The sequence below is a fragment of the Pogoniulus pusillus genome, chromosome 1, assembly GCF_015220805.1.
Source record: "Pogoniulus pusillus isolate bPogPus1 chromosome 1, bPogPus1.pri, whole genome shotgun sequence".
In the NCBI taxonomy this organism is placed as follows: domain Eukaryota; kingdom Metazoa; phylum Chordata; class Aves; order Piciformes; family Lybiidae; genus Pogoniulus; species Pogoniulus pusillus.
The window spans coordinates 24768467-24782088 of record NC_087264.1 but is presented as its reverse complement, the minus strand read 5'-3'; the positions used below and the strand labels follow the sequence as shown (position 1 = coordinate 24782088).

The 13622-nt window shown below is 50.4% G+C and overlaps 1 protein-coding gene across 6 annotated transcripts in view; it reads right to left on the bottom strand.

Moving 5' to 3' along the window:
• The window catches only part of TSPAN18 (tetraspanin 18), a 159548-nt gene that overhangs the window by 8136 nt on the left and 137790 nt on the right, over positions 1-13622 (bottom strand). For all 6 annotated transcript variants that reach the window (XM_064144254.1, XM_064144262.1, XM_064144238.1 and 3 more), the window contains one exon: positions 3153-3251. In XM_064144254.1, coding sequence (XP_064000324.1) covers positions 3153-3251 — 99 coding nt within the window. The remainder of the gene's footprint in view (positions 1-3152; positions 3252-13622) is intronic.

Genomic DNA, 13622 nt, shown 5'->3' with positions numbered 1-13622 from the left:
CAGGTTGGAAGAGACCTCCAAGATCATCCAGTCCAACCTATCCCCCAGCCCTAGCCAGTCAACCAGACCATGGCACTAAGTGCCTCATCCAATCTTTTCTTGAAGACCTCCAGGCACGGTGCCTCCACCACCTCCCTGGGCAGCCCATTCCAATGCCAATCACTCTCTCTGCCAACAACTTCCTCCTAACATCCAGCCTAGACTTTCCCCGGCACAGCTTGAGACTCTGTCCCCTTGTTCTGTTGCTGGCTGCCTGGAGAAGAGGCCAACCCCCACCTGGCTACAAGGAGACCTTATTGTGGCCTTCCAGTATCTGAAGGGGGCTACAAGAAAGCTGAGGAGGGACTTTTTAGGGTGTCAGGTAGAATCACAGAATCAGTCAGGGTTGGAAGGGACCACAAGAAGCAGCCAGTTCTCTGGGCAACTCATTCCAGGCTCTCACCACTCTCATGGTTCCAGATAGTGATAGGACTGGGGGGGAATGGATCCAAGATAGAGGAGGGGAGATTGAAATTAGATGTTAGGAAGAAGTTCTTCACTGTGAGGGTGGTGAGACACTGGAAAAAGTTGGAAGCTTCATCCCTGGATGTTTTTAAGGCCAGGCTGGATGTGGCTTTGGGCAACCTGATCTAGTGTGAGCTGTCCCTGCCCACGACAGAGGGGTTGGAGCTGGATGATCCTTGAGGTCTTTTCCAGCCCTGACAATTCTGTGAAATCCACCAAAGACCTGTTCTTGTAGAAACAAAGAATGGTTTGGGGTGGAGAGGACCTTAGAACTCATCCTCTTCCAACCCACCCCGCCTCTTACTGCTCAGGGTCCCATCCAACTTGATTTTGAACACTTCCAGGCTTGGAGCCTCCAGAGCTTCTCTGAGTAACCTATTCCAGTGCCTCACCATCCTTGTAGGGGTCAAAGCTTTAGTCAAAGCAGAGACAAACCAACTGTTCACAGAATGACAGAATTAACCAGGTTGAAGAGACCTTTGACATCATCCAGTCCAACCTATCACCTAAGCCTTCTAATTAGCTAAACCATAGCACTAAGTGCTTCATGAAGTTCCTCTTAAACACCTCCAGGGATGGGGACTCCACCACCTCCCTGGGCAGCCCACTCCAATGCAAATCACTCCTGGGAAGAATTTCTTCCTAACATCCAGCCTAAACCTACCCTAGCACAGCTTGAGGCTGTGTCCTCTTGTTCTGTCCCTGGGTACCTGGCAGAAGAGCCCAACCCCACCTGGCTACAGCCTCCCTTCAGGTAGCTGTAGAGAGCAATGAGGTCTGCCCTGAGCTTCCTCTTCTGCAGGCTGCACCCCCTCAGCCTCTCCTCTCATAGCTGTGCTCCAGCTGCCCCACCAGCCTTGGTGCCCTTCTCTGGACATGTTCCAGCACTTCAACATCTTTCTTAAACTGAGGGCCCCAGAAATGGACACAGGACTCAAGCTGTGGCCTAACCAGTGCTGAGTACAGGGGCAGAAGGACTTCCCTGGTCCTGCTGGTCACACTGCTCCTGATACAGGCCAGAAAGCCAATGGCCTTCTTGGCCACCTGGGCACACTGCTGGCTCGTGTTCAGCTGTCAACCAGCACCTCCAGGTCCTTCTCTGCCTGAGTGTTCTCCAGCCAGTCTGTGCCCAGTCTGTAGTGCTGCCTGGGGCTGTTGCTCTCAAGGAAGTAGGCTGTGCTTGCAGCTTGGAGCTTCTGCTTCATCAAAGCCTTTTAGTCAAGTCCCACTGTACCAACGTCACACTGTAGGCTCTGAGGTACCACTGGGAATAATGCCCCAAACCACAGAGGGCTCTGGAGCACATCCAGGGCAATTTCCTTGAGGTCCCTCAGCAAGTCTGTAAGGCAGCCAGCAGAACAATCCATCTCCTCCCTGCTCTCCCCACAGTCCAGGGTTGCTGCTGGGTGAGTGATTCAAGCAAGGTCCCTTTTCAGGATTCAAGTCAGGTCCTTCTTATGCATTCAAGTCATAGCCTGGCTCTGTCTCCTTTCAGTCAGCAAGAGGAAATGTCTTTATTAAAGCCCTGGATCAGTGTGAAGGGCAGCAATCATCTTTTTCTTTTAAGATTAAAATTGACTTTTCATCTGCAGAGCCTGACACCCTGCTCTGCCCTCCTGAGGAGCCACGCCATGGGCTGTGCTCAGCGTGGTCTTCTCAGGTGTGCACACACACACACAGAGCTCCCTTTTAGCAGATAACAGCAACTCCAACCCCAAGGACACTCACTGTAACCTGCCTAATTAGAGCTGGAATAACAAAGTCAATTTTGATGCCTAATGTATCTGAAAATATTCCATTAGCCATTGAATCCTGGAATTGTTTGGGCTGGAAAAGACCTCCAAGATCACTGAGTCCAAGCATAGATCCAACACTACCCTGCCCATTAAACCATGTCCCAGAGTGCCATGGCCACAGGTTTCTTGGACACTTCCAGGGATAGTGACTCCACCACCATCCTGGGCAGCCTGTTCCAATCCCTGAACACTCTTGGAGCAAAAAAAAAAAATGTTTCCTCACCTCCAACCTAACCCTCCCCTGGCACAATTTCAGGCTCTTTCCTCTCCTATCACCTGATGCTAGGGAGAAGAGACCAACTCCCACCTCACTGCAGCCTCCTGTCAGGGAGTTGTAAGAAGTGAGAAGGTCTCCCCTCAGCCTCCAGACCTTCTCCAGACTAAACAACTCCAGTTCCCTCAGCTGGTCCTCAAAAGACTTGTTCTCCAGGCCCTTCCCCAGCTTTGGTGCTCCTCTCTGGAGAAGGGCACACTTCAGTGTCCTTTTTGGACCCAGTACTCAAAGTGTGGGCTTACCAGTTCTGAGTACAGAGAATCATTCCCTGTCCTACTCCAGCTGGCCACACTATTGCTAATGCAGGCCAGGATGCTGCTGGCCCTCTTGGCCACCTAGACACACTGCTGGCTCATCTTCAGATGGCTGTAAGTCAGCACCCCCAGGTCCATGCTCCTGCCTAATCTGCCATCCACCAATTCACTCTGCAGGAGCCCTTATGTAGCACCAGTTTATGGCTACTGTTGGCATGGAAGAATCCTGAAGTAGCCTGGAAGGTGAAAGCTCCAGGGTCAAGGCAACACCATGGCCTTTTGCACCCAGACTGAAAGCCAGAGGTACCCAGCTGAGTCACTTACTGTGATCATAACAGAGTTCCAGGTGGAAGAGAAGACATCTGTGTCGTTGTTCCTCAGATAATGCTTCTTTAGTTCCTTGGTGAAAAACTCTCTGGTCAGCTGAAACAAACAGAAAGGTGGAGATGTGAAGGCTGTTGCCACATCCTTCCTAGGTCCTTCCCACAGCTCCCTTCTGGGAATGCTGGGGGTTGTCTGGTCCTTGGGGATTTGGTTTATTTTTCCTTTGCAGACTTTAGAGGAGAAACACAGGAACAGTGACTGGCTGAGCCACGCCTGTACCCAGGGTGGGTGGATTGTTGGATAAAACTGGTGCTCAGCAAACTTCAGGGACTGAATTCTATCTGTTCTTGTAAGGTAAGGTCTGCACTTGAAGCTTGGTTGGGTTGTGAAACTTTCAGCATCAGCTCTGCCCTACTGACCCTTCCCTGCACATCTTCAGCAGCAGCAACAAGGGCAGCCCTCGGGCTCCTCTGCTCCAAGCCCCAGCTCCCTCAGCCTGACCTCACAGGAAGATGTTCCACTGCCTGCAGCCTCTTTGTGGCTCTGTGCTGGACTCTTTCCAGCAGTTCCCTGAGCCCCTTCTTGAGCTGAGGGGCCCAGAACTGGACACAATATTGCAGATGTGGCCTCACCAGGGCAGAGTAGAGGGGCAGGAGAAACTCTCAACCTACTCACCACAATCCACCCCAGGATGCTATTTGCCCTCTTGGCCACAAGAGCACATTTCTGGCTCACAGACATCCTCCTGTCCACCAGGAACCACAGGTTTCTTTTGCCTGTGCTGCTCTCCAACAGCTCAGCCTCAACCTATCCTGGTCCATGGAGTTGTTTTCTCAGCTGCAAGACTCTACCCTTGTCTTTATCATATCTGATTCAATTTCTCCCTGCCCAAGTCTCCAGCCTGGCCAGGTCTGGCTGAATGGCAGCACTGCCTTCAGGTGTGGCAGCCACTCCTCCCAGCTTGGTGCCATGATGACTATACTGAAGAGCACTGGTCCCAGTATTGACCCTTGATGGACCCCACTTGCTACAAGCCTCCAACTAGACTCTATCCCATTGACCACAACCTCTCTGACTTTCTCTTTCAACCAGTTCTCAGTCCACCTCCCTACCCAATCACCCAGACCACACTGCCTCAGTTTAGCTGTGAGGATGCTGTGGGAGAGTGTGCTCCTGAAATCAAGCTAAACCACTTCTGCCCTCACCTCCCCTCCCCAGCAGTCGATGGTCTGACTCTGCTTCATCAGGGCTGCAGCCAAAGCATCATTTCCTCCTCGCTTCTCTTTTTAAACTGCTTGGCTCCCTACTAACAGCAGAGGGACCACTCCGAGTTTACATCCATGTGTGAGAGAGCAGAATGAAGCCCTAATATGGAACTTTCTGTGCATGAAAAGCAAGTTTAAAACGATTTATAATGGCTAGTAGATGTTCAAGTTAACTTATGAACCCCAAAAATAGAGATACCATTTCCCTGACAATGCTTTAGATTAACCTACAGATACAGACATGAAGGGGTGTGGGGGAGAATCCTCTTTCTATTTCCAGTGTTTAGATAATTGAAACATTTTTCCTGCAGTCAATGATACAAACAAATGGAATTTCATTTGCTCCTTGCAGAAAAACAAACAAGTGAAGGTTTTGGCTCAGAGCCCTCCCAAAAAGTTAACCCCCCCTTGAAATTGCACTTTGGAGGATTAATAAAGACCCAAACTTCATCGTTTTGTCAGACCAGATGCACTGATTCCATCTTTCTATCACCTCTGGAGGAGAACTTTGAGGAATGCTCTTTGCAGGTTGCCAGCAGCTGGTCACTTGTGTGGTCTCTGCTCCCAAACACCTTTGGGACCCACACAGGCAAACCTCCTCTGCCGTGTGAAGGGGGTTGGACTCAGCTGGATCCAGCAGTGTGTGCCTGCAGGATCAGGAGGGAAGCTGCCTCTGGTGGTTTTACCTGCTGTTCAGACAGCACTGCAGAGGTGCTGACACAGGCTGCTAGGCGCTGGGTTGGGGTTCTTGACATGCAATGTGAAACATGACACACAGGGATCCACATGGATGGTGGGCACCAGCACTGCATTCTTTGTTTCCTTTGTAACCCTAACTGTGATGGTTTGGGTGTTCCCTGCCCCCCACCCCGCTTCGGAAATCACCCAGACTAGACTCAGCTGGCTCTGGAAATTGAATGAAGCTTATAGTTAGAGCTTAGCTCAATATACAAGCAGAGACTTACAGCATATACAGTTATGTACAAGAATAGACAAGGTAAAAGGTAGTACAGAAACACCACAGCCCTCCCAGAAACCTGAGTCCCCAGGAGGGGCTCTCAACCACCCCTTCACCTTCCCCCTACCCCTCTCAACCTTACCCCAGTCCCAAGGAGGAATGGAGGTTCGGCCAAGGGGGTTAGGAAGCAAAGTGGATTAACAGAGAAACGGCAGAGAGGTTAGAGAGAGAGATGGAGCTCGGAGCTCGCCACAGGAGAAGTGCCTTATCTATGGTCTGATTCTTATTCTTAGACATCTCAGCAAGGCAATGAGTGAGGTAGACATCAGCCTTGTTTTCCTTCCACAGCCTATAATCTAGTTCTTCTCACCAAAACATTCTAGCTAGGCTCAAACTAGCACACACAAATCCACAGGAGAAAGAGGAGGCTGTGCTGCCCCTTTAGAAGACCCAAAATACCACTTCACACCAGCTGCCCTTTTGCAGATATTTCTGAGAGGAACATCTAGAATTGTAGAATGGTTTGGGTTGGAAGGCACCTCCCAGGCTTGCCTAGTCCAACCCCCTCTGCAAGCAGCAGGAACATATTCCATTAGATCAAGTTGTGCAGAGCCTCCTTGGGCCTGACTTGAATATCTTCAGGGATGGGGCTTCAGCTACCTCCCTGGACAACCTATGGCAGAGTTCCACCCCCCTCATGGTGCAGAACTTGTTCCTAACAGCCAATCTAAATCTGCTCCTCTCTCATTTCAAGCCATTGCCCTCTCCCTGTCCCTGCAGGCCATTGGGAACAGTCCCCCTACAGCCTTCTTGTAGTCCACTACTGGCAGGCTGCTATTAGATCTGCCTGGAACCTTCTCTTCTCCAGGCTCAACACCTCCAGCTCCTTCAGCCTGTCCTCAGAGCAGAGGTGTTCCAACTCCCTGATCAGGCCCTAACCTGGACCTGTTCATCAGGTCCATGTCCTTTTTGTGTTGAGGGCTCCAGAGCTGGACACAGCACCTCTGCTATGAGGACAGGCTGGGAGAGCTGGGGGTGGTCAGTGGAGAGGAGAGGTCCAAGGAGGACCCTTGGAGATGCCTTCCAAGTACCTGAGGGGACCCTACAGAAAGGCTGCAGAGGGACTTTTCATGAGAGTGTCTAGGGACAGGACAAGGGGGAATGGTTTGAAGCTGCTGAGGGACACAGGGTTAGAGTGGATCTTAGGGAGAAGGGTACAAGGGTAATGGAACTCTGGCTGGGTTGCCCAGGGAGGTCATGGGCGCCTCCTCCCTGAGAGTGATCAAGGCCAAGCTGGATGAGGTCTTGAGCAGTCAAGTGTGGCTGAGAGGCATCCTTGCCCATAGCAGGGAGGTTGGAGTAGATGAGCTCTAAGGCCCCCTCCAACCTAAGCCATTCTATGAAATACAAACTCTGGCTGAATTTAAGGACTACAAGACTGGGTAGAACTTTATCACAAAGACTTGAAGGAAGCATGTAGCTCAGCCTCACCACCTTTTATCTGGGTGTGCTGCTAAAGGTCTGCAGCACTCTCACAGGACAGACATCAGCCTGGCTTTTTGCTTCTGAATGTTAAAATGGCAGAAGATGTGGGTGGTGTTTCCCTTTGGGAATTTGGTAGGCTGAGGGCAAGGCAGGTTAGAAGATGCTGAAGCATGTCCTTGGTGTTCTCTTGTCATAGAATCATAGCATTGCTCTGGTTGGAAAAGACCTTTAAGATCATCCAGTCCAACCCTTGTCTAACTCTACCCAGGCTGGTGCTAAACAATGTCCCTCAGCACCACATCTCTGCCCCTTTGAAACATCTCCAGGGATAGGTATTCAACCACCTCTCTAGGCAGCCTGTGCCAGTGTTGAGAGCCCTTTCAGTGAAGAAATTTCTTCTAATGTCCAGCTTGAGGCTATCACTTGTTACTAGGGAGAAGAGACCAAGCTCCACCTGGCTCCAATCTCTTTTCAAGGAGCTGTAGAGAGTCAGAAGGTCTCCCCAGAGCCTCCTTTTCTCCAGACTAAACAACTCCAGCTGCCTCAGCTGCTCCTCACCAGACCTGTTCTCCAGACCCTTCCCAGCTTCACTGGCCTTCTCTGGACCCTCCCCAGCACCTCAAGGTCCTTCTTGGAGTGATGATGAGTACTAAGAAAGCACAATTCCCTTTCTCAGAGTACTTTCTCCAGAGCTTCCACCCTGCAGAGACAGCAGCAGACTGTTTTGGTGCTTCTCTGTTTCTACAGCGAGGACTTTGAAACTGATATTGCTGTTGGTACTAATCCCAGCCTTTGGAGGGGCCTGAAACAAAGGAGTCATTTAAATACAAAGTGAAACCTTTACTCAAACAGCAGCAACCCCAGAGGAAATTGCTCCAAGTTTGTCTGCAAGTTTTATGAGACTTGGCCTAAACCAAACCCTGCTCTGCCAGGAAAATAACTGCTTCCATCTCATGGCTCTTCAGCTGTTTGTCCTGAGCAGCTGAAGTCCTCCCCAGCCTCACTGAAGGCAGCGATGGCACTGATGGGGGCCGTGCGCCTTGTAGGACTTCAGCAAGAGCCACTCAGAAAGGATCAAGAGGAACTACTACTCAAGCCAGATCCTCAACATGCACTTACATCATGGATAACAAAGAGCCATCTAGCTGTGGGGTTTTCCAGCTGTTCTGGTGCCTGCCTGGAAAACAGGACATGCTCCTGTCCATCTGCATCTGCCTGGAGCATCCTAACCTTTCTGACACCGAACAGTGCTGCTCTTCCCACTTCCACCCTGCGCAGCAGCTGAGGAACTTCCTCTCCTCAACTGATTTTGCACAAGGAGGCCGAGCAAGGAGCCAAGGATGTAGCTGCAGGTGGCAGCCTCTGCTTTGTGGCTGGGTGTGACAGATCTTGAGCTGCTGGTATGTGGAGGTTTTGTTTTCTCATTAGAGCTGGGGCCAGTCCTGCACACAGAGCCCTACCTGGAGCAAGCAGGCTGTGTCCCAGCCTTCCTTCTAGCTCTCTTCTTCAAGGAAGACATAGTTTAATAGAAGCATAGGATCAACCAGGTTGGAAGAGACCTCCAAGATCATCCAGTCCAACCTAGCACCCAGCCCTAGACAATCAACCAGACCATGGCACTAAGTGCCTCATCCAGGCTTTGCTTTAACACTCCCAGGGACGGTGACTCCACCACCTCCCTGGGCAGCCCATTCCAATGCCAATCACTCTTGCTGTGAAGAACTTCTTCCTAACATCCAGCCTAGACCTCCCCTGGCACAACTTGAGACTGTCCTCTCATTCTGATTCTGGTTGCCTGGCAGAAGAGCCCAACCCCACCTTGCTACAACCTCCTTTCAGGTAGTTGTAGACAGCAATGAGGTCTGCCCTGAGCCTCCTCTTCTGCAGGCTGCACACCCCCAGCTCCCTCAGCCTCTCCTCACAGGGCTGTGCTCCAGGCCCCTCTCCAACTTCGTTGCTCTTCTCTGGACACCTTCCAGTATGTCAACATCTCTCTTGAATTGAGGAGTCCAGAACTGGACACAGCACTCAAAGTGTGACCTGGCCAGTGCTGAGTACAGGGCAGAATAACCTCCCTTGCCTTGCTGGCCACAGTTCCTGATCCAGCCCAGGATGCCATTGGCTCTGCTGGCCACCTGGGCACACTGCTGGTTCATGTTCAGCTATTACCTACCAGCACCCTCAGGTCCCTCTCTGCCTGGCTGCCCTCCAGCCACTCTTTCCCCAGCCTGTAGCACTTCTTGGGGTTGGTCCTCTAGGTGAAAAAGAGTTCTCCACCCTCCCACGCCTCCTGTAGAAAGGAAGAGAAACTCTGGTACCCCCACAGCTGATTGACATCAGCCCTCCCCTTCAGAGCCTGCTTTGAAGCAGCCGTCTGGGAGTGCAGTTGGTCTCGCAGATCACAGAGGCTCACCACTGAGAGCAGCACTTTCACCCCCACCACCCACCCTTCTGCTTCACTGACTCTTGCTCTCACATCTCAGCAGAAAACATCTCTGTTTCCTCTTTTGTCTCTGGATTTCTTACACTCCCTCAGCTATTAATAGTTTAACTCTGATGAGGGTTTGGGACTGTTTTGGATGTGAAACACCACACAAGAGAAAGCTGCACTCAACATCACTTGGAAAGCCAACAGAGTATCTTTTTTCTTCTGCCTCATTTTCTGCACCCAATGGAGCCACAGCCACATGGAGTGGTGCAGTGACCATCACAGGAACCCACTTGGTAAGCTTCCAAGAGATTTAGGTTGCCTAAATGAGCATTTCCTACCACACAGCTTGAACATAATTTGTTTCACAGGGAAAACCACATCTAAGCTTGACTTTAAACTGCTATTGTGCAGACTTCCTCCCAATATAAAGTCACTGGAGGACCACCTCTGTCCCCACATACATTCTGCCCAGCTATCAGCCTCACTCTCACCAAAAGATGACAGCAAAATTAGCCACTAGGAGTGGCTAAGAGGAGCTCAAGGAGCTAAACCAGAGGAGCTACCTCTGCCACACCCAGCAACAGCCAAAGAAGAGTGGTTTTGGTAGGGCTTCTTTTTTGTTTTCAGGAGAAACCTGAGGAGAGAACAAACCAGAAGAATCTGCAGACTGAGCTGAACTTCTGCACAGAGCCTCCGTCGGCTGTGTCAGGATCTGACATCCTTCATCCCTTCCCATTAACACAAAATGCTTTCCTGTCAGTCATCCTGACAAAGTGGGAAGCTGGTGACACAAACAAGCAGCCAAGCTCAAGACAGAGAAGTTTGTTCTCCTTTGAGTTTTCTCTCACCAAGCCCCTCCAGATGCACAGAAGTCTAGAATAAGCTCCGTGACCTTCTCTTGGAAGACAAGCATGCCCCCACATGTCCCACGGCTTCCATCACACAGTCACAGCCTGCTTTGGGTTGGAAGGGACCTTTAAAGGTCATCTAGCCCTGTAGGGACAGCTTCAACTATAACAGGTTGCTCAGGGCCCTGATCAACCTGACCTGGTATGGTTCCAGAGATGCAGCTTCTACCACCTCTCTGAGCAGACTGGGCCAGGGTCTCACCACACTCAGGGTAAGACATTTCTTCTTTCTCTGCAGTCTAAATGAGCTCTCTCTTTTAGCTCAAACCTATCACCCCTTGTCCTGTCCCAAGAGGCCCTGCTCTAAAGTCTGTCCCCAGCTTTCCAATCGGCCTCTTCAAGCACTGCAAGGCTGACAAAGTACTGGAAGGTACCAAGGTGCTCCCCAGAGGCAGACATAAGCAGGTTCCTGGTGACATGGAAGAGGACAGAACCAGCCCCACAGTCACCCTGCACACAGGCCTTGCAGTGAGCCTGGCTGACTTCTGCTACTTTCCACCAGTTTCCCACAGGGAAGATGGGAGGTGGGAGCAGGCAGCTGCTGGCTGCTTACCCACCCCTGCTCACCATGGACCATGTTCTCTCTCTATCCTGAAGCCTGTACCTGGCTCTGCAGGGCAGTATCTACAAGGGAGGTCTGCTGCTGAACCAAAGGACTTCTCCAAACCCTAACAGCAGAGCTCTAATGGGCAGAACCCAGCAGAATCTCCCCCACTCTGCAACCTGTTGATGGAGCAGTAGCTGTTGCCATGAGGGTAGGGTGCCCAAGCCTAGGCTGGAATGAAGCACCCACTCCACCAGAGTGTTGTCCCATCCCCATTGCCTTCAGATCTGTGGAAAAGGCAAAAGACTACCACCTTATAAAGGAAAAATGCCCACTTCTCACTATCTCCTAAAGCCATCCTACTGCACACGCACCACACTGCCTTGCTGTGAGCCTCCTAAGTCCTGATTATTTGCTTAGCCAAATGTTTTGATACAAATACAACTAAAAATAGATCCTGGCTCAAGAAAATCCACCATTTGCCATGGCCCTGCTATGCTCATGCCACATTCTTGGCACATTCAGTGCAAGGCTGTGCTCTATGTTCTCTTATAACTTGAAGAGACCAAACACACACATAAATAAAGTCTCCAGTGGTCAGTTCTACTCGCCAATGTTTGGGGTTCTTTTTCCCCAGCCATCATCAGAGTCATAGCTCAAAGATGGGCTGAGTGCAGCCAGGCACTCCAGCTGGCAACATGAAAGAACCACACAAACCCTTACTGGGTTTGATGCTGAGGTGCATCAAAAGCAGCATGGCCAGCAGGCTAAGAGAAATGATTTTGCCACTGGTGACACTTCACCTGGAGTACTGAGTCCATCTGAAGGCCCCAAGACAAGAGTGAGATGGTCCTGATGAAGCAGAAGAGGCTATAAAGATGATCAGAGGGCTGGAGCACCTCTGCTGTGAAGGCAGACTGAAAGAATTGGGGCCGTTCAGGCTGGAGAAAAGAAGGCTTCAGGGAGACCTCATAACTACATTTTAATATCTGAAGGGGATGAATAGGAAGGCTGGGGAGGGACTGTGTAGAAGGGCTTGTGGGGATAGGATGAGGGCAACAGTTTGAAACTGGAGCAGGGCAGATTTAGGTTGGACATCAGGAGGAAGCTCTGCACAATGTGTGGTGAAATACTGGAGCAGGTTGCTCAGGGATGTGGTTGAAGCCTCGTCCCTGGAAACATTCAAGATCAGAGTTGATGTGGCCCTGGGCTGCCTGATCTAGTTGGAGATGTCCCTGCTGACTGCAGAGGGGGTTGGAGAAGATGACCTTTGAGGGTCCCTTACCAACCCAATGCAGTCTGTGAACTTGTGGTAAGAGAAACAAATGAGTCTGGGCTTACTACTAGTGTACTAAAAGCTTACTGCTACTACAGGGGAGAGATGATGGCCCTATAATATGCACAGCAATAAAAAGCTGCATCACATGGAACCATGGAGAGAAGGACCAGCAGTCTGCTAGCAGGGCAATCACAGAATCATTAAGGTTGAAAGGTTGGAAAAGTCCTCTAAGATCATCAAGTCCAATCATCAACTCATCACCACCACAACCACTAAATCATCACCACAACCTCTTATACTGCAGCTAAAATACAGCAACAAGAACATAAACGTGGCTGAAGTGTGACTTTAAACTGCCAAGACTTAGAGCCATGCAAAATAAATTCAATTAAGAAGTCCTGTTAGAAGCAATTTGGTCTCATCCTCCCCTCTTGTGTTCAGCCAGGTTTGATTTGCACAGGAGCTTAGATTCATAGAATCACAGAATGGTTTGGGTTGGAAGAGACCTTCAGGATCATTTAGTTCCAAAAGATCATCTAATGTCAACCCCCTTGCCATAGGCAGGGACACCTCCTATTAGACCAGGTGGCTCAAGGCTCTATCCAGCCTGGCTTTGAACATGGGTTGGAGCCTCCACAGTTTCTCTGGGCAATCCTTTTGGGTTGCAAAGGATCTATTACAGACTCAAAAATGGGATATGGGGGAACTTGCTCGGAGCAGGTCAGGAGGGATGTCTTAGAAGCAACATTGAGAGGGATCTAGCCAGCAGCAGAGCATGAAATGTCAAGAAGGAACATGAGAAGAAGATGCAGAAGGGAGTTTTTGGCTCTGCTGGGGAAAACAGGAGGTTGCACCATTAATATTCATGTTGAATGCAGGCTGCCTTGAAGACAGAAAAGAGCTGCTTTTAACCTCAGTTAGCATCAGTTACAAAACTCTCTCATGGAACCAGCAGTTGGTTGGGCTCCAAAAGAACCAGGAAGGCTCTAACAAGTCCTGCAAAAGAACCAGGAAGGCTCTAACAAGTCCTGCAAAAGAACCAGGAAGGCTCTGACAACTCCTGCAAAAGAACCAGGAAGGCTCTGACAACTCCTGCAAAAGAACCAGGAAGGCTCTGACAACTCCTGCAAAAGAACCAAGAAGGCTCTGACAACTCCTGCAAAAGAACCAGGAAGGCTCTGACAACTCCTGCAAAAGAACCAGGAAGGCTCTGACAACTCCTGCAAAAGAACCAAGAAGGCTCTGACAACTCCTGCAAAAGAACCAGGAAGGCTCTGACAACTCCTGCAAAAGAACCAGGAAGGCTCTGACAACTCCTGCAAAAGAACCAGGAAGGCTCTGACAACTCCTGCAAAAGAACCAGGAAGGCTCTGACAACTCCTGCAAAAGAACCAGGAAGGCTCTGACAACTCCTGCAAAAGAACCAGGAAGGCTCTAACAACTCCAGATTTCAGCAGCCCCCTCAGTGTGCATCTCCTGTGTCCACAAACCATCCACTCTGCACACATCAGTTAGCAGTCCCTGGCGTGCTGGTACTTCTCCAATCTGGGAATAGTAATTTGTGCTAGTTTGAAGCAGGCTAGAATGTTTTGGTGAGAAG